At 38.4% G+C, this 19,269-nt stretch overlaps 1 protein-coding gene across 1 annotated transcript in view; it reads right to left on the bottom strand.

Moving 5' to 3' along the window:
- Positions 1–1,970: 1,970 nt before the first annotated feature.
- LOC139729814 (thimet oligopeptidase-like) overlaps positions 1,971–19,269 on the bottom strand; it is a 29,287-nt gene continuing 11,988 nt past the window's right edge. Inside the window, exons 6-17 of the mRNA XM_071640741.1 lie at positions 18,681–18,793; positions 17,891–17,945; positions 14,639–14,803; positions 13,952–14,113; positions 12,015–12,086; positions 11,370–11,474; positions 10,476–10,583; positions 9,174–9,247; positions 5,184–5,415; positions 3,669–3,800; positions 2,987–3,103; positions 1,971–2,167 (exon numbers count right to left, since the gene is read on the bottom strand). Coding sequence (XP_071496842.1) covers positions 2,084–2,167; positions 2,987–3,103; positions 3,669–3,800; positions 5,184–5,415; positions 9,174–9,247; positions 10,476–10,583; positions 11,370–11,474; positions 12,015–12,086; positions 13,952–14,113; positions 14,639–14,803; positions 17,891–17,945; positions 18,681–18,793 — 1,419 coding nt within the window. The 3' untranslated portion in view covers positions 1,971–2,083. The remainder of the gene's footprint in view (positions 2,168–2,986; positions 3,104–3,668; positions 3,801–5,183; positions 5,416–9,173; positions 9,248–10,475; positions 10,584–11,369; positions 11,475–12,014; positions 12,087–13,951; positions 14,114–14,638; positions 14,804–17,890; positions 17,946–18,680; positions 18,794–19,269) is intronic.

Below are 19,269 nucleotides of genomic sequence, written 5' to 3'. Positions count from 1 at the left end.
CATGCCAAGTTTGCATATTTTGCCAAAACACACAAACTCGCCCAAACTGATCGGTATAAATCACCAAATGCGGCAGTACAATGGAAGCTTCACTCATGATTCCGTTCCTCATACATATAGCTTGCATTGTCTTGTGAATGAACAGTGGTATTCCACAGAAGTTTTTCGAGTAAATTTGAATTCTCTTTTGCGGTTGTGCTGTCTGCAAAAGTCATGCCTCCCAGACTGGGACAATAATGTAGCTACTGGCCATTTGCACAAAAAATAATCATACATGTAGTTTTGTCATAAAGTTTGACATTTACTATTAAAGATACAATACATCACAGCAAAGCTCGAAAATTTTCTCTCCAACTCTGCTCATTGCATACCTAGCATAAAGTTGATATGAAAAGCTACATGGCTTTGGAAAACAGAATGTTTTTCAAAAGCACTTGTGCATTGCAGTCTCAGAATCATGTGGCACACAGGTGTTTACACCATGTCAACCATAGAGTTAATGACCGCATGAGAATTGCAGGATCTCGGTGGCAATAGATTATATAGAGAGAGCTGAGCACTGATTATTCAACTTTTCTTTGCTGTGAGGGGGCTATCTGAGCCATTTCAATGTAACTTATGAATGGTGTACTGGTAGATCAGTGTGCACATTTCAGAGAATTTATGGATCCCAATGGAATCCCATTTTCTGTGCTCATTTTTCCACTAATAAATTATGGATCTACTAGCACTCTTCATGGAATGAGTTTGGATTCATATCACTACATCTCTACAAGTGCTATGTGCATCCATAGTTTATATTCAAAGCAAGCTCTGTGATGTTTCAAACTAAACAAGATACATCCTCATATGACTTAACATCATACCACTGAAGTATGCTGAATTGAGAAAGTCACATACACATGTAAATGTACCTACTCAAAACCAAGTCTGTGAAAATCTTAGAATACATATTTTCTTATACTCACTTGAAAGAGAGACCAATGAATGCTAGATCTAATGGATCTCTGTGTCAAACACTGCTATAGACATTTGCATCAAGGTCTTCATCAATTTGGCAGTGGAGATCATTATTTAGTAATGCATTGAAGACAAAAACTGTCACTATCAAGTCAATATCAACATACTACAGAGAAAAATGAAAATAAACAGAAAGGTGAAGAATGCTCAATATTACTGTAGCTGAACAAGGACATACAATAAAGTTTGTTTCACATCTACAGCTGTTGGGACAAATATACTTTATTGTCCAACAAACTTTTCATCATTACACAGCAATTCATTAAATGGAAATAAATGAAAGACATTGGACGTGTAAATATTTGCAAGTGACTTCTCTGTCAATACCCGTTTAAATGTTTTACGTTTTAATCATCATGCCGTGACATTGGCTTTTCCAGTTCTAAAACAAACTTCTATCTATCAATACAGCATCTTTCTGAGCATTAACCTTGCAAATGACTAGACTACATTCATCATAAATCAACCACTTCACAGATGCAATACCACTCACTGATTTTCTCTTGTGCATACAATTGCACTGTCCTGGTTTGATATAGTCCGGAACAAGTGCATAACAGTAATCTCTTCTTTTGCATACTAGATAATCTACACATCAATTCCAAAGTACAGAAAGTTCTGTAGGTAAGTGAAGGTAGTCACTTTTCAGGCAGATGACTGAAATAAATACAGGAACAGAAACTAGACTTGCAAAGTGATAGGCACAAAGTGGGAAATAATTGGTCACATCAAATGTTTCAGCACAGTTATTAAGTACAAATCACAGCATGGCAGTCAGCACCTAGGCATGATACAATGACCAGGGTAAATGATATAGGGTTCAAATACCGTAATGTTTGTAGTGCCACACCTTAGAGGCTGCTCAATGTGAACCAATGATTTCAGAACAGTATGAACAGAAAGAAGAAAATAAAATTCACTCTGACAGATAACAAACTTTTCCACTCAAATACAAAGACACTTCTCTGGATTTCATTTTGATTGCCTCTTCTAGGTTTAGCCACCAAACTCACTCAAGATGACCAGGAACACTGTGCAGTTACCATGGCAACATTTTCCAGTTCTACAACTTGAGTCCCTTGCTGGTGAGGAATGCCTCCTGGCTAGGTTCACGACCCAAAAAGTTCCTCAGCATGTCCATGGCATCCTGGTGTATATCAAATTACATATGGACACAAAATATGTTTGAATGCAATTTACTCCATAGTCACTTTATGATCTATGCTGTAAGAGAGATTTCACTGTTTGAGAACAGAATTATATTTTCATGTAAGGCTTATAATAAGCAATATCGTATTTTGACAGCACACAATCTTTAATACACCATACAGTGTATATGATGCTGAATTCTTCCTCCTTTTTTTCTCAGAGAAATGAAGTTTTTTGTTTTAATCCTTTTGTATCATTGCTTGGAAACTGTATTTCAAATTCATTTCACATCTCTTGAAAAATAACAGACACAAAAAGTGCGAACACATACAAACAAGGGCAAAAGTAAACAGAGCAACAAACAAAACACTATAACTCAATAAATACAGCAAATGTCCACTTTCCATTTGTTTCATTGCATACTTGTTTATAATATATATATCATCACATAAAGGAAGGTACACGATGTATGAAGTTTTCCTCGGCCTTGCAGCCATTTCTTCCCCTTGCCCCACTCCCATCGCATTTAGTTCAGATACAGTATAGCCCTACTACATCCAAAACAATAAACAACAAACAACAAAATGTACACAAGACTTGAATACTTTTGCTAACAACAAGGCAATTTAACTCTAAATTTGCAGTTTCATTTACTCGTGGCTGGTTCACCATTAACACAGATGATTCAAGGTCTGGGGATATACACCTCCTACTCTGAGACTCATTCATAACAAAGCAGCAGACAATGTTTTAATGACTGGACGTTCTTATAGACCCAAACTTCTCCTGTGACTATAAGGAGGAAATGCCAACTTACGATTGAGCCACCAGGTTCCAGGATGAACTTGCGGTACTCCTTGCCGACCTTTTGACTCAGGATGCCCTCCTTCTTGAAACGGGAACAGAACATGTCCATGCTGTACACTTCACTCCACTGAAAGACGGAACACACAGAGACACCTCTGTAATTACAGCATCAAATTCTACTGAACATGTAATATGCTGAACTCACAGCAGTTTCATTTTACTGACATGCCTGTCAAACCTCCGTGAACCTCTATATTCCTGTAACGCACAGAAGATGGACTGCTTTTCCTTCAACAGGCATTTCCCATTTACCCCAGCCCGAGAATACTTGGGACTAGTCTTCTGGATGCAAACTTACATAAGATTTGCTGGTCTATAAATGAAAGTCACATTTTTCGAGGAAGAAGCTTCGTTCCACCTTGTATTTCAAACTTTTGATCATCTGCTAATTGTGATCATTTACATTTTCTCGCATTATTCTAACACTTGAAAGGCATGCTACAATATGAACATGTAATGTATATGAAATGTATATTTCATTGATTATGGCCATGTGTAATGAAGATAGCTTAATATATTTCATCAATACAGCTAGCAAATGGAAGACATTCATTGTTATAAATTTACTGCAAGCATCACAACATGTCGGGCTACAGAAAGACAGAGCCAGGGAGTGGAATCTTTTCCCTCACCAGATATCCATAGTACTGAGCGTCGTATCCGTCAGCCAGATGGGCAAAGGCAGCACACATGTTGGTTCCTGGTGAGGCCGGGATACCCAGGATGGAATTGGAGAGTTTGGAATAGACGGTTTGTGTGTCAGCCTGTTGGGGAAAAAATTGAGATGGCAAAGTTTGTCATGTTATCTCAACATATGGAACCACGAATACTCTAGTGGAAACTATTGCATGATTAATTTTCATAATTTGGTTAATTTTAGTAAATTTCCCTTGTTTTCTACTGGAAAACACTAGGTTTTTTGTGCATCTCAAAGTATCTCTTTTCACCAATTAAAATAATAATAATAATAATAATAATAATTGCATTCATATGGCGCTTCATACTGACGTTTCTCAGCGCACTTTGCTACTCATACAAATAGACTAGAAAACACAATAACATTAACAAAATCAGCGTTAACAGTAACAAAAGAAGAAGAAAGAAAAGAAAAGAAAAGAAAAATACATGTGATACAATGGTACAATAATTGATAACTGTGTGCGCCTCCAGAAAAAAAAAAAATTACAACAGATTACAATTACAAAATAATTACAATTACAAAAAAACAACAAAACCAACTTACAAGTTATTGTCTTTGCACCAGTTTAGTGGAAAGTGAAATTTGCAAAATATTTTGTATTTACAGTATCAGAGACCAGCTTGGGCCAAAGTGAGCTTCATCCTTTCAGCTGGCCTAACTGATAATAGTCATGGTCTTCCATGCATTTTCTTGAAATGTCTTTGAAAGTGAGCCATCTTTGGATGTTTATAAAATGAAATACATTCACAATCAAAATCCAGCGTTACAGCAACACTACCATGAATGCGCACACTTACAATGTACCTACATAATGAAGCAAACACCATTTAGCTCTTGATTTCTTTTTCCAGTAGTACTCTGACCCATTCACACTCACAACAATGTACAAATTCTGTGTATTTTTTTCTGTTTCAAAAAGTTACAAATATGCTTATTACAGTGATTAACTCATCGCTGATAACAGAAAACATAACCATCCATTCCCAGACTTCTGGCTATCAACTAATGCAAACTTGTATATACCACCAAGTTCAGTTCATTATCATACTTCTATCCATGCATCACTTACTGTCACACTGTTTTGAATTCAACTGTCTCACAGATAGAAAGGCAAAAATATCATGATTATAAGGTACCTTGTTTAATCTTTCCCTTCACAAGGTCAGCAATAGGAGGAACCACCATGCTGGTGATGAATCTATTCATCTAAAACTCCATTTATAATCAACTTGATAAGACATTTGACCAAAAGAAATAGAAAAAAATATACATACGTATTATATGCACAACAGACATGCATATAACCAACACACGGATAAAAATCAAATTAGCAACCAAGTTGTCTATATCGATTTTCCTATCCATGCTGCAGGTTCCTATCTTGCTATTTCCCTCATGTAGAAATGTGTGATTGTATGTAGGGAGATGAAAACCAAACATGCATTACCTTATCTTGGGTATGGATGGTCTGATCAAAGGTGCCCAGCAGAATTTGTCGCAGGTTGAAGACTCCAGCGTTAGCGTTGCGTGCCTGGACGAGTTTCTCCACCATGTTGTCGGGGAGGGGCGAGCCATCCTTGTAGTGGGCTGACAACAGGCCAAGCGGCTCGGCGTGCCAGCACCAGTTCTCCAGCATCTGAGAGGGAGCCTCCACAAAGTCTCGCTCCACACGGGTGCCACTGTGGATTGACAATAGAAGTCAACAATACAATAGTGTCAATGCATGTTGAATTATTCAAATACTGATGTAAAATTTTCATTTGAAGTGACTTTTCATTACTCATGAAATGAATAAAAATGGCAAATAAAAGATAGCAGAAACTTGTACGACTTCACATTATTATTCAAATTCATGAAATACGTCAATGTAGGGCAATTTGTCAATCAGTTGCAATTCCCATTATTAATTGTAAATATTGCAACAACCAAATGAATTCCACTGAATTAACAATACTACTGATACTATTTTTAAACTTGTGATAATTAAATCTTCAGAATCATCTTCCCATTTTCTTAAACATGATTACTTATTTTACTTAATATTGTATGTAAAGAAAAAAAAAATGAAATGAATTCTGCTGTGTGGTATAAAGAATGTCATGTGCAGATTTACGATAGCAGGTGGCATTAACATAAGACATGAAAACAAGGAAAAGTAGAAATTACGCGGTGCGTAACATATGTCCCCGCCGGAAGTAGCATTTTGTAACAAAATGTGCAATATAGGTAAAAAATCAAGGTCAAAGGTCAAAGAAGTCAAAGGTCAAAATTCTGTGTAGAAGTTTTGAAGCCCTCACCTAGTGCCATCACATAAAGCAAATGGAATCGAAATTGGGTTAGAAATGGCGAAGGAGTAGCATTTTCCCTCACCTAGTGCTATCACATAAAGCAAACGGAATCGAAATCGGGTTAGAAATGGCGAAGGAGTAGCATTCTGTAGCAAAATGCACAATATAGGTCAAAAATCAAGGTCAAAGGTCAAAGAAGTCAAAGGTCAAAATTCTGTGTAGAAGTTTTGAAGCCCTCAACTAGTGCCATCATATAAAGCAAACGGAATCGAAATCGGGTTAAAAATGGCGAAGGAGTAGCATTTCGTAGCAAAATGTACAATATAGGTCAAAAATCAAGGTCAAAGGTCAAAGAAGTCAAAGGTCAAAATTCTGTGTAGAAGTTTTGAAGCCCTCACCTAGTGCCATCACATAAAGCAAACGGAATCGAAATCGGGTTAGAAATGGCGAAGGAGTAGCATTTTGTAGCAAAATGTACAATATAGGTCAAAAAATCAAGGTCAAAGGTCAAAGAAGTCAAAGGTCAAAATTCTGTGTAGAAGTTTTGAAGCCCTCACCTAGTGCCATCACATAAAGCAAACGGAATCGAAATCGGGTTAGAAATGGCGAAGGAGTAGCATTTGGTAGCAAAATGTACAATATAGGTCAAAGGTCAAGGTCAAAGGTCACGACTGAAATTCTGTGTAGAAGTTTCAAAGCTCCCATGTAGTGCTATCATATAAAGCAAACAGAATCAAAATTGGCTCATAAATGACAGAGAAGTAGCAAATTGAAGATTTTGATCACACACGGACGCACACACGGACACACAGACGGACGGACGGACGGACACACGGACGGACACACGGACACACACACGTTCGGAGCCCGTTTCATAGTCCCCTGCTCGAACTCGTTCGGCGGGGACAATAAAATGAAATAATTTCTTGACAATATGCACTACGATTGTTCTTCAGAAATCACTTTTGAACTTGATATTTGCTGCATTGAATTCTCCATATCATAATTGTAGTAATTCCACAAAGACAAACCAAAATCTATGAGCAGTCAAACTAATGGAAAACAAATGGGAGCAAAAAAAAAAAAGCAGTTGCAAGTCGCTCTCCACCATCACACAGAGAACTCTCATCATAACAAACTCCTTGGGACTAGCAGAAAAAAACTTTGTTCTTTGAAATTTTGTTATATAGGATCTGAAAAACAAATGATAAAGCTACTTCGTCACTATGACATTTTGTTACATCAGTGTTCTTTACAGTGAGAGTCCAATGTACTGTATGTCCCCCCCAAAAAAAATTACAATGGGACAACTTCACCAAACTGAATGGGAATTTCTGCAAAAAATAGGTAAGACATTAAATTCTTAGACCCTAAAATAGCATTAATCATACTGGAAATCATCAATGCGAAAAAAGGATTGTAATTTTTTTGGGGACATACTGTATTTCTACATACTTTATACAAGGAAAAGTAGAAATTACGCGGTGCGTAATATATGTCCCCGCCGGAAGTAGCATTTAGTAGCAAAATGTACAATATAGGTAAAAAGATCAAGGTCAAAGGTCAAAGAAGTCAAAGGTCAAAATTCTATGTAGAAGTTTTGAAGCCCTCACCTAGTGCCATCACTTAAAGCAAACGGAATCGAAATCGGGTTAGAAATGGCGAAGGAGTAGCATTTTGTAGCCAATGTACAATATAGGTAAAAAATCAAGGTCAAAGGTCAAAGAAGTCAAAGGTAAAAATTCTGTGTAGAAGTTCTGAAGCCCTCACCTAGTGCCATCACATAAAGCAAATGGAATCGAAATCGGGTTAGAAATGGCGAAGGAGTAGCATTTGGTAGCAAAATGTACAATACAGGTCAAAAATCAAGGTCAGAGGTCAAAGAAGTCAAAGGTCAAAATTCTGTGGAGAAGTTTTGAAGCCCTCACCTAGTGCCATCACTTAAAGCAAACGGAATTGAAATCGGGTTACAAATGGCGAAGGAGTAGCATTTTGTAGCAAAATGTACAATATAGGTCAAAAATCAAGGTCAAAGGTCAAAGTAGTCAAAGGTCAAAATTCTGTGTAGAAGTTTTGAAGCCCTCACCTAGTGCCATCACATAAAGCAAACGGAATCGAAATCGGGTTACAAATGGCGAAAAAGTAGCATTTCGTAAGCAATGTACAATATAGGTCAAAAATCAAGGTCAAAGGTCAAAGAAGTCAAAGGTCAAAATTCTGTGTAGAAATTTTGAAGCCCTCACCTAGTGCCATCACTTTAAGCAAACGGAATTGAAATCGGGTTACAAATGGCGAAGGAGTAGCATTTTGTAGCAAAATGTACAATATAGGTCAAAAATCAAGGTCAAAGGTCAAAGAAGTCAAAGGTCAAAATTCTGTGTACAAGTTTTGAAGCCCTCACCTAGTGCCATCACATAAAGCAAACGGAATCGAAATCGGGTTTCAAATGGCGAAAAAGAAGCATTTTGTAGGCAATGTACAATATAGGTCAAAAATCAAGGTCAAAGGTCAAAGAAGTCAAAGGTCAAAACTCTGTGTAGAAGTTTTGAAGCCCTCACCTAGTGCCATCATATAAAGCAAACCGAATCAAAATCGGGTTAGAAATGGCGAAGGAGTAGCATTTTCAAGCAAAATGTACAATATAGCTCAAAGGTCAAGGTCAAAGGTCACAACTGATATTCTGTATAGAAGTTTCAAAGCTCCTATGTAGTGCTATCATATAAAGCAAACAGAACCAAAATCGGGTTAGAAATGGCGAAGGAGTAGCATTTTGAACATTTTGATCACACACGGACGCACGGACGGACAGACGGACACACGGACACACACACACGTATGGAGCCCGTTTCATAGTCCCCTGCTCGAACTCGTTCGGCGGGGACAATAAACATGCAAAGAGGTATCAAAGAGTAAATGATGACAAAAAATAAATTAAACCATCTTCCCTTTTTGTCCCCTCTGTAATGAAGAAAAAACCCCTGAACTAACCTGAAGTAACACAAGTCGGTCTGCCCCAATATGTCATGCATCACGTGACCAAACTCATGAAAGAAAGTTTCGACCTGCACACATAACAATAACAGAGACGGGAAGGAGATATTTATAAGTTGCGTGCTTAAAACAGGACTGGGCCGTGGCCCCATAAGTACCTGAACATTCGGAATTCTGCTTGTGCACAGATTTGATGCATGACGTGTCCAAACTCATGGAAGAAGGTCTCTACCTACAGCACGAAGGAAGGTGGGCAAGGGATCACATAATTACTAATTTCACTGGGTCAGCAAAGTTTGTATCAGTGTTTGGATGATTTACAATAATGATAGTTTGACATGCTATAAGAACAATCATAATGATACTCTCACCAATACTTTGGTAGATGTTAAAAAAAAAAAAAAAACACTTAAAAATTAATATCTTTTCATACAGGGTTTCAAACTGCAGATCTAAAACCATGCTGATGCACAGTGAAAACACTTTGAAAGTTAGAAGGCAGAAAATTATTTGGTAACAAAACTAGGACATTGATCATACTGTAAAACATGATATATTTGTGGCATGAAATTTTCACAAATTGGACCCAACGGCCTTTTTTGTGGCATGAAATTTTCGAGAATTGCCATTGGCGTTCAATGCATATAGCGTAGACAAGAACTTTCATGTGCATTTTAACTTCGCCAATCTGGGTGCTCGTGAAATTCGCGAAATTAAAATGCACGCAAACATTCCTTGTTTTACAGCATTATGCATGCTACATCAAATTAATGATAAACACATTTTTCATTTCAGACCATATTTCGTATTCCAGACAAAGAAAAAGCATTTTAAAGTATTAAATACACATAGTCACGTTTTCAGCTCTAGATGTATATAAACAAAGAGTACAATTTACCAATGAAGCTTTAACAACAAATGCCACAGTTTCCTTTACCCATGAATCTTCAGCTAAGTTGTTATCTAGTATAAAAATGAAGAAATGAATGAGACCTTAATATAGTACTCTGCAAATCTTCCATTGGCTCTGGCTGGAAATCTTAAAATTAATCAATTATTCAAATTGATTACTTCTCCTCCTCCTCCTCCTTCTCCTTCTCTCCCTCCTTCTCCTCCTCCTCCTCCTCCTTCTCCTCTTCTTTTTCTTCCTCCTCCTCATCCTCCTCCTCCATCTTCTTCTCCTCCTCCTCCTCCTCCTCTTCCTCCTTTTTCCTCCCCCTCCTCCTTCTCCAGCTCCTTTTTCCTCCCCTCCTCCTTCTCCAGCTCCTCTTTTCCCTCCTTCTCCTTCTCCTCTTACTCCTCTTCCTACTCATCCTTCTCATCCTTCTCATCTTCTCCCTTCTGCTTTCCTCCCTCTCCTTTTCCTCCTCTTTCTTCTTTTTAATTTGGTAATAGAAATCCAACAGGAATTCACTTAAGAGGATGAATGAATTGTAAAAAAAAAAAAGACAGAATCTTGCCTCGTCATGTGTAGAGAGGGACGGAGATTCTGGAGTGGGCTTGGTGAAGTTCGCAACCATGGCAGCAATGGCTGGCTGGCGAGTTCCATCAGGGGCAATGCAGCCAGGCTGGGTGAGACAGACAAAGTAATAGTCATATCAGTACTTGACAAAGATTTTGGCAGCCTCTCCATAAACAGTTTGGAGGGTTTCTCTCAAGCAGTTTGAAGAGAAAACACTTTTTGGAGGGAACAACCTAAACTGCACAATTCATTCAGGGAACACATTTTATGCTTATTTGCCTGTTGTTAAAGGCTTGTCTGTTAGACATTAATCAATTAGGGCAGATAACATAACAGAAACATGAGAGAATCTGTTAAATGATTTATCCAGATTCAATACATCAGAACTGGTGTGTTCCAGAATTGATATACATAAAACAAGCACATAGTGTACCTTAGATATGATGTATTTACTCTTGAAACGTATAATACATTCTTAAGAGGTTGCAATGTACATTCTGTATATTCAAACATTCATAGCACTCTTCATCAAATAATCATTTACTCAACCATAAGCCTACCAACCATTTCCATGGTTCTTCATTTCAATATTATCTAGCAAAACAGTGCAAAGATTTCACACCAAATGCCCAAATTCAGTACAATTATGTCACTCAGTAAATACAACAAATCCTATACAACTGAAACCTTCTTTTTTTTTTTTTTTTTTTTTGGGGGGGGGGGGGGGGAGGTTATGTGATTTTATGGAACAAGCTCCAAGTCATAGCACCCTTGTATATCAGCTGAATGGTTCTCATGTCAAATTATCTCTTGTTCAAGTCTTTTCCCCACACTCTTTTCAAAGTTAACAGCAACTTAAGACTGAAAAGTTGACTTGAGGAAGAAGACATACCTGCAGCCCAAAGCAGGCAGCATGGCTGAATTTCCCTTCTCTTGGGAACAGGTCCAAGTAGAAGAAGCCCAGGAACTGGTTGGTTTCTGTGTCTGTCACACTGAACTGTAACAACCCAAGACAGAAATATGAATCACTCATCAAAGAAAGGACTATGTGCAGTGCACGGTGCTTATATTTATGAGGTAGTTGTCACACATTTGAAAGTTGGTACTGGAAGATCAATGTACAAGTGTATGATAAGATGGTGAGATGTGAAGGTAGTTAGCAGTGTTAACAGTGGGGTAAATTTGCATCTGCTACCCAGAATGGTGCACATTGTAGTAGTTCTGCAACAACATAATCTATGTACAGTTCTGAGTACTAGGACAACATGCTGTGCTGGTTTTGTTCTGTTTTGTTTTGTTTTGTCTGCAGGAATGCACACTGACTGAAAAAAATAATGTATGGAAGTATCAACAAATGTGTAGTTAAATCAGTAATAAAATACCCACTGTCCATTTTGTGCTATTGGATCAAACCTCCATGCATTGTAAGACAGCAAGAGTACACTTACAGTAGTGCCATACATACACACAGCTCTGCAGCTTCTTAGGCAGAAAAGGCAATAATGCATGTCAGATAAAAATGAACCCTTCCTCTTACCATCTGAACATCATCATTCCACACTGGAGCCTGGTCCTTTGGAACCTCTTCAAACTTCAGTCCAAGAAGATTCTGGATTCAGAAAGACAACATGTTAAAACAGAAGCAGATCTATGGAGATATATTTAAACAAAAAATTGTAATAAATCATACGTCACTGAGTATGACAGCAGTCATATGTAGACAAATAGGCCTGTGAGAGGAATCCCTTGGAGAGTCATTTGTCACTCTACAAAGGACATAATACTCCGTACGCAATTTTTGTACAGTCATGAAATTGGACAAAGTAGAAAATAGCTGTATATACTGTATACATATGCTAAAGAGCAGAATCACTCTGAGATATCACTCTTTTGATTTTAACTGAGTAGAATCAAGTAATGGCAGAAAATAAACAACAATTAATATTTTGTATAGTACTTCCACTTTAATCCATTTAGCTATTTATGTGCCATGGTGTACACCCCCCTGTGTGCCACATTATTCTGAGACAGCAACATCGTCATGCTTTGGGAAAACATTCTGTTTTTCAAATCTATGTAACTTTTACATAGTTTTGTTAAGCTGAACATGTAGTGAGCAATGTTGTACAGAAATTGCCAAGCCTCGCTGTGATGTAAACTGCATGACAAATCTTAATGTTTTCTATTCAAATGACTAATGGCTACATTATTGTAAAGGCATGACTTTTGCACACAAAACAGTGACAAAAACTAAGAATTTAAACATAGAATCCAGTAGGGAACACCACTTGCTAGTCATTCACCCCATAAAATGCAAGCTTAGTGCGAGGGGAACGGAATCGCAAGAAACGCTTTCATTGTACTATAGCATTTGGCAATTTATCGATCAGTTTGGGCGGGCTTGTGCGTTTGAGCAGAATATGCGAAGTTGGCACGCCGTCGACTGAGTCAGGCTTGCGAACGTGGCACACAAAGAGTGAACCCTTTCTGTGCTGGGGAATTTGGACAGTGTGCACAAGGCTATGGGGCTTTCTGGTTACTGGTCACTTTCAATTTGATGTCCTATTCCTGACCAAATGACCTATTCCTGACCAAATGACCTGATAGATGTCCCGCAAAGAGTCAATGGTCACTACTAATTTGATGTCCTATTCCTGACCAACTGACCTGATAGATGTCCCACAAAGGGTCAATGGTCACTACTAATTTGATGCCCTATTCCTGACCAACTGACCTGACAGATGTCCCACAAAGGGTCAATGGTCACTACTAATTTGATGTCCTATTCCTGACAAACTGACCTGACAGATGTCCCACAGAGGGTCAATGGTCACCACTACTAGTAATTTGATGTCCTATTCCTGACAAACTGACCTGATAGATGTCCCACAAAGGGTCAATGGTCACTAACTTGATGTCCTATTCCTGACCAACTGACCTGATAGATGTCCCACAAAGGGTCAATGGTCACTACTAATTTGATGTCCTATTCCTGACCAACTGACCTGACAGATGTCCCACAAAGGATCAATGGTCACTACTAATTTGATGTCCTATTCCTGACTAACTGACCTGATAGATGTCCCAAAAAGGGTCAGTGGTCACTACTAATTTGATGTCCTATTCCTGACAAACTGACCCGACAGATGTCCAACAAAGGATCAATGGTCACTACTAATTTGATGTCCTATTCCTGACCAACTGACCTGATAGATGTCCCACAAAGGGTCAATGGTCACTACTAATTTGATGTCCTATTCCTGACAAACTGACCTGATAGATGTCCCACAAAGGGTCAATGGTCACGACTAATTTGATGTCCTATTCCTGACCAACTGACCTGATAGATGTCCCACAAAGGGTCAATGGTCACTACTAATTTGATGTCCAATTCCAGGCCAACTGACCTGACAGATGTCCCTAAAAGGGATACTGGTCACTACTAATTTAATGTCCTATTTCTGACCAACTGACCTGATAGATGTCCAGTGAACCCTGGATGACCTTCTCCAGTGGGAAGTACTCCTTGAGCTTGTTGTGGTCAACGGAGTAACGTTTCTCCTCGGCCATGTTCATGAAGTAGCGCATGTCCCACAGGTTGATCTTGCTGTCATACGGATAGCCATACTTCTTACACTGTGTGGGGTCACATGGAAGAGATTAATACCAATCAATTAAAGAATTATTAAAAGGATCAAAGGTCATGAGCAAAATGAAATGTCCACTGACATTCATTCCATGATATCAGCTACATCACTCTTTCTGCTGCACTGCAGCTTCTGTCGTGGCAACAAAGAAATCTACAGCTGTAATTTCAGAGTGATGAAGGGTAATGATGCAGCAATTCACAGAATATACAAAACACAGATGTAATTTTGCTGAAATGCCTTTCCTCACACCCTACCATCTCTCTTCTCAAACATTTGAACTCTACATAAAGGAGTTAGTTCAATTTCTGAGTAAGCATCCTCCCTACAAGCTGTCCTCACCAAGCACAAAAATTAAAGTCTACATGACAAGTATACCTAGTTCATCAAATTGTTTTGACTTCTCTTGTAATCATATTGACCAGTTTTCCTCAGGGGAACATACAACTGCTTTTAATCTTCAGGTGCAGGAATTTAGGCTCATTTGGGGGGTTTGGTTGTCATGACAACTCACATCCTCCTCCTTGTACTTGAGGAAGCCTTGCAGCTCATCCTGCTGCAAGGCCCTCAGCTTCTCAGCCAGACCGCTGAGGAAACTCGACACAGTCGTGGGCGTCTTCGCCATGCGTAGTTCTAGGATGTACTCAGCATGGGTGGAGTAACCAAGTAGCTTGGCCAGCTGGGTGGGAGAATATAAAGAGAGAAACAGAGTGAAAGACAATTGAGACATACTGACATATTGATGAAATCCTGTGATATCTCTGAGACACAACTCATTTCTTACAGCATAAAGAAGAACTCAATGCTGAGTCTGCTCCATTCTCCCCACATGCAATCTCAGTCACAGCGGATGTTTCTTCCCTGTATACAAATATCCCCCATGCTGAAGGCTTAGAAACACTTCAAAATGCCCTCTCGCATCAAGAGAAGCCTTAACCACCAACACACCAACTGGAACGCTTTCAGGAACTTGTCTTAACACTGAACAACTTCCAACTCCAGGGAACCAACTACCTGCAAATCCAAGGTACAGTACAGCCATGGGTACTCCAGAACCCCTTCCTACACCAATCTGTTCATAGCTGAGAAGAAACAGGAAATCCTTGAAATGATTAACATGCCCATGCTCAAAAAATCATGATGGTGATACATAGATGATATTCCGTTCATCTGGGTTGGTTCTCCGCGTAGCCTCTCAAAATTCCAGAGCAGCACGAACCAAAAACACCAAGCAATAAAATACACATTTGAATCTGATACAAGCTTCAATTTCCTGGGTGTCACCCTCTACATTGAAAAGGACACTCAACACACAGAACTCCACATTAAACCCACTAATACGCATGCTTATCTACTCCCCTCATCCTGTCATCCGAAACATGTATTCAACAGTATCCCCTACAGCCAAGCCACACACATCTGCCGCATTTGCGCAGATCCAGATGAGACCTCCCATCATCTTGAACACCTGAAAATGCACCTCAAGGAGAGAAACTTCAAATCAACAATGGTCCATCAACAAATTGCTTGAGCATCACAAATCCCTCGGAAAGATCTTCTCTCCTATAAGAAACGCAACACATCATATGACATTTATGGCCATGGCCAAAGTCTCTTCTATCAACCACAAACATCTTAGCCTAATCAGCGATTGTGAAACACTATGGAAGCATCTTCCTCAGGCCACCCATCACATCAAAAACTACACGAGTCAACTCTACACTTTTCCCAATGCCTACACCAAGGTAATCAGTTTGCTTGGTTATATGCCATACAAGTAATTCAATTTTGTTGTCTTGTATATTTTCAATTATTTTATTGTAATCAGCATTTCGCTGCTGATGAGAATTTATGCCATACTGCAGTTTTACTGCTTTCGTTAAACACCACCATGCATGTCTATGTCATATTGCTATTCTGGTGGAGTGCATGTTAATCTATGCCATGTTGCTGTTTTTGCTATCTTTTATTTTCGCTTTATTTTTTAAAATTATTTTTGCTTTTTGTTGCAGATTGGGTGCCTTCCATTATTTCAATTTCCAAAACCCAGACGAAGACCTGCCAAAAGGTCAAAAGGTTGGTACCAACATAAAAGGCATTAAAGTGAACAAGTGCTACGTCCACTGGCTCCTCCTTCCTGTCACCATCATAACACAAAAATCTGACAGATCTTTATGTCGATAGATTTTTAAGTGGCTGAATAATTGTAGTTTGTAGCAGATTAAATGGGAATGAGCCCCACCACAAAACAATCCCACCCCCAACATTCCCAGTCACAATCTTCACACTGACAACACACATGTGCAAACCCATCTGCTTTAGAGGATGTACATCGTAAGTTCCACTTTTATTTGTATTCGTTTATAAATTTGTTTATTTTCTATTTAAATTCTGGTCCCTGTTTAAAATATATATCAGTATTTTTCATGATAACATGACTATTCTTTTTCTAGTATCATATTATTATTATCCAAATTTATATAATGAAGGCTATGTGCCCATATGTATTCATATGAATAAGTTTAATCTTATACAGTATTCATCGCATAATCGGGACAGGTTGGGAGTAGCAACTACGGCCCCTTTAAGCGAGGTGCCCGATTTCACGATGAGTACTCACCATACACTAACGGCATACGACATGTACATGTAGTGCACACACACACACACACACACACACACACATGCATACTGACGTACTGTACATGTACATGAATACACAACTACGCTACCCCTCGGCGCGACCCTCTAGCTCATTCACAACTGAGGAAGATTGTGACGTACGCACAGATCACAGTGTATTGAAAGTTGAAACGCTCAGAGACAAGGAATTTGGACTTTGCCCTCAAAGTGTATGACTGAGATTAAACAACGTACACAGCCTGAGTTGTGTGAGCGAGGCATGTTTTTTAAACACACGAATCAACAAAATCAAAGATCGCTTGAAGAAAAATTGTCCCGTTTATCAGAGGTCCCCGCCCGATTATCCAGTGAAAATAACGTGCATTGGAAATGTTTCTGGGAAGCATATGTCATTTAAGCGAGGTTCCCGATTATCAGATGCCCGATTATGCGATGAATACTGTACCATGGTCAACCATGGTTGATTGTACAACATATATACATTTCATTACTGTCGTTGTATGTTGTTATAGTAGATCTGACGACAGAAGAACATATTTGTTGAAGATGCATCTACAGACTGCAACAGAATCATTCTGCATTGATACTTGAAAATTCATGCTTATGTTATGAGCAATTCTAAAAATGGAAAGTGAATATATAAAATTCTTCAAGAAATTGGCATGACAAAAGACATCTAATGAGTTTCATGCAGCCTAATGACAGAAAATACTTTCATATGTTACTGTACTATTGCTTTTAACATATATTCTAGCCTGATAAACAGTGAATATGTAATGCCATGTAATGTCAGGTAATGCCTTTGTAAATAACAAATATATTAGAGAGTCCCTTCAGCTCATATTTCAGAGTGAAGTCCACAACAGAACAGTACACATCATGATACATTTGCATCCACATTGCACATTGTGATGCAAACTGACATCAATTAGAACAGAGGGCAAAGAGCCACAAATGTACCAAAGGGTACAATTACTGGCAGAGTGATGATCACTGATGGGGAAGGATAAATATATTATGAAAAAGAAAGGGAAATTTACATTGCATGGTTTTACACAAAAGCCAAGCAAGTGGTAAGGAAAGACATAGCAAACAGGAATATCTCATGTACATGTAGCCTCACCTTTGCCCTGATCTCAACTAACTCCTCCAGGATTTTTGTGTTTTCCACTTTACACCTGCAGTGACAAATTGTGAGAAATGATATTTTAAATTCAAATTTATTCTTATTTACTTCATTTGAAGAGATGCATTTTAACAAAAGTTTTTGTGATCGGCACAAGTTGAGGCAAAAGTGGGTTTAATAACAATAACATGTGCACGGACAAAAACATTTCTAAACATTGGCAACTCACAAAACATGGTGACCTTTGGCCTCTTAGCATGCTGTCACATGATTTATGCTTTTCATACACTGTGCATGACTTCAGATCAGAAAAGTTTTCAAAAGAAGAAGAAAAAAATATAAAAGAACATTGTGTACAAGTAAAAAGATTGACAATGAGAAGACAATGAGAGCATGTATATCTTTTTGTACCATGGTGAGCCAACAAACTGACATACTGATTTCAATAACCAGAATATAAAATGAAACTTGAAATTAATTGTTCCCCAATCGAAGAGAAAAACTGCACAGCACTTCTGAAAGACATTAAGTGATCAAACACTAAATCTTAAGTGATGTAAAATCATGACTGGAAATCTGGAAGATATTACTACTATATCACCAACTTATTTGCTGTAAAGTCATTCTCCACTAAAGAAAAAACAAAACGGGTAAATTAACCTGACACATTCATCCTCCATTTTTACTTTAAATGACAAAAACTGACGGAATAAAAAGGACAATATTCTCAAGCTTACCCTACGGTAAAAAATCAATTATGATTATAAATATGACATTTGCCACTGACCTAGAGTTGAACGCTACTTCCATCGTGCGACGAGTCTCTGGATTATGAGCCTTCCTCATGACAGGAAAGTAGTCTGGGTACTTCAAGGTCACCTTGCATTTCCCTTCTGAGGTCTGTGGAAACAATGAGGTGAATTCAAGTGTGCAATGACAAAAAGGGTTATGGGTCAACTTATGCTACCACAGAATAGGAAGGCAAATCTCTCATGCACACATCTTTATTCCTGATTTGAGAAAATAACATTTAGATTAGATATGCGTTTTCTGGTATGTCTGTTGTCAGTCTCTAAATACATAGCTGCATGCCGTATATGAGTTAACAATGTGAGGTAATTGCATACCGTTGAGCGACATAAGTGTGTGATCACTACACATTACACTGTAGTGTAAAACCTCCCAGGATTACATTACCACAACATCTACAAATGAGTACTCTTGTTCTGCTTCCACATGGTATTTTCTAGTCTTGCCATATGGGCAATTCCGCGGTAACGGAATTACAAATCAGAGAATTTTGGCTCATATTCTTTCACCCTGTATACAGGATTGATTACTTTGCCTTCTCTTGATACATTTAAAAGATGCAGAGG

This window comes from Diadema antillarum, unplaced genomic scaffold (genome assembly GCF_040938485.1).
Source record: "Diadema antillarum isolate AM-2024a unplaced genomic scaffold, OU_Dant_1.0 seq00000264_RagTag, whole genome shotgun sequence".
NCBI classification, from domain to species: Eukaryota; Metazoa; Echinodermata; class Echinoidea; order Diadematoida; family Diadematidae; genus Diadema; species Diadema antillarum.
Note: the sequence above shows the minus strand (reverse complement) of the source record. Positions and strands in the feature narration are given on the sequence as shown.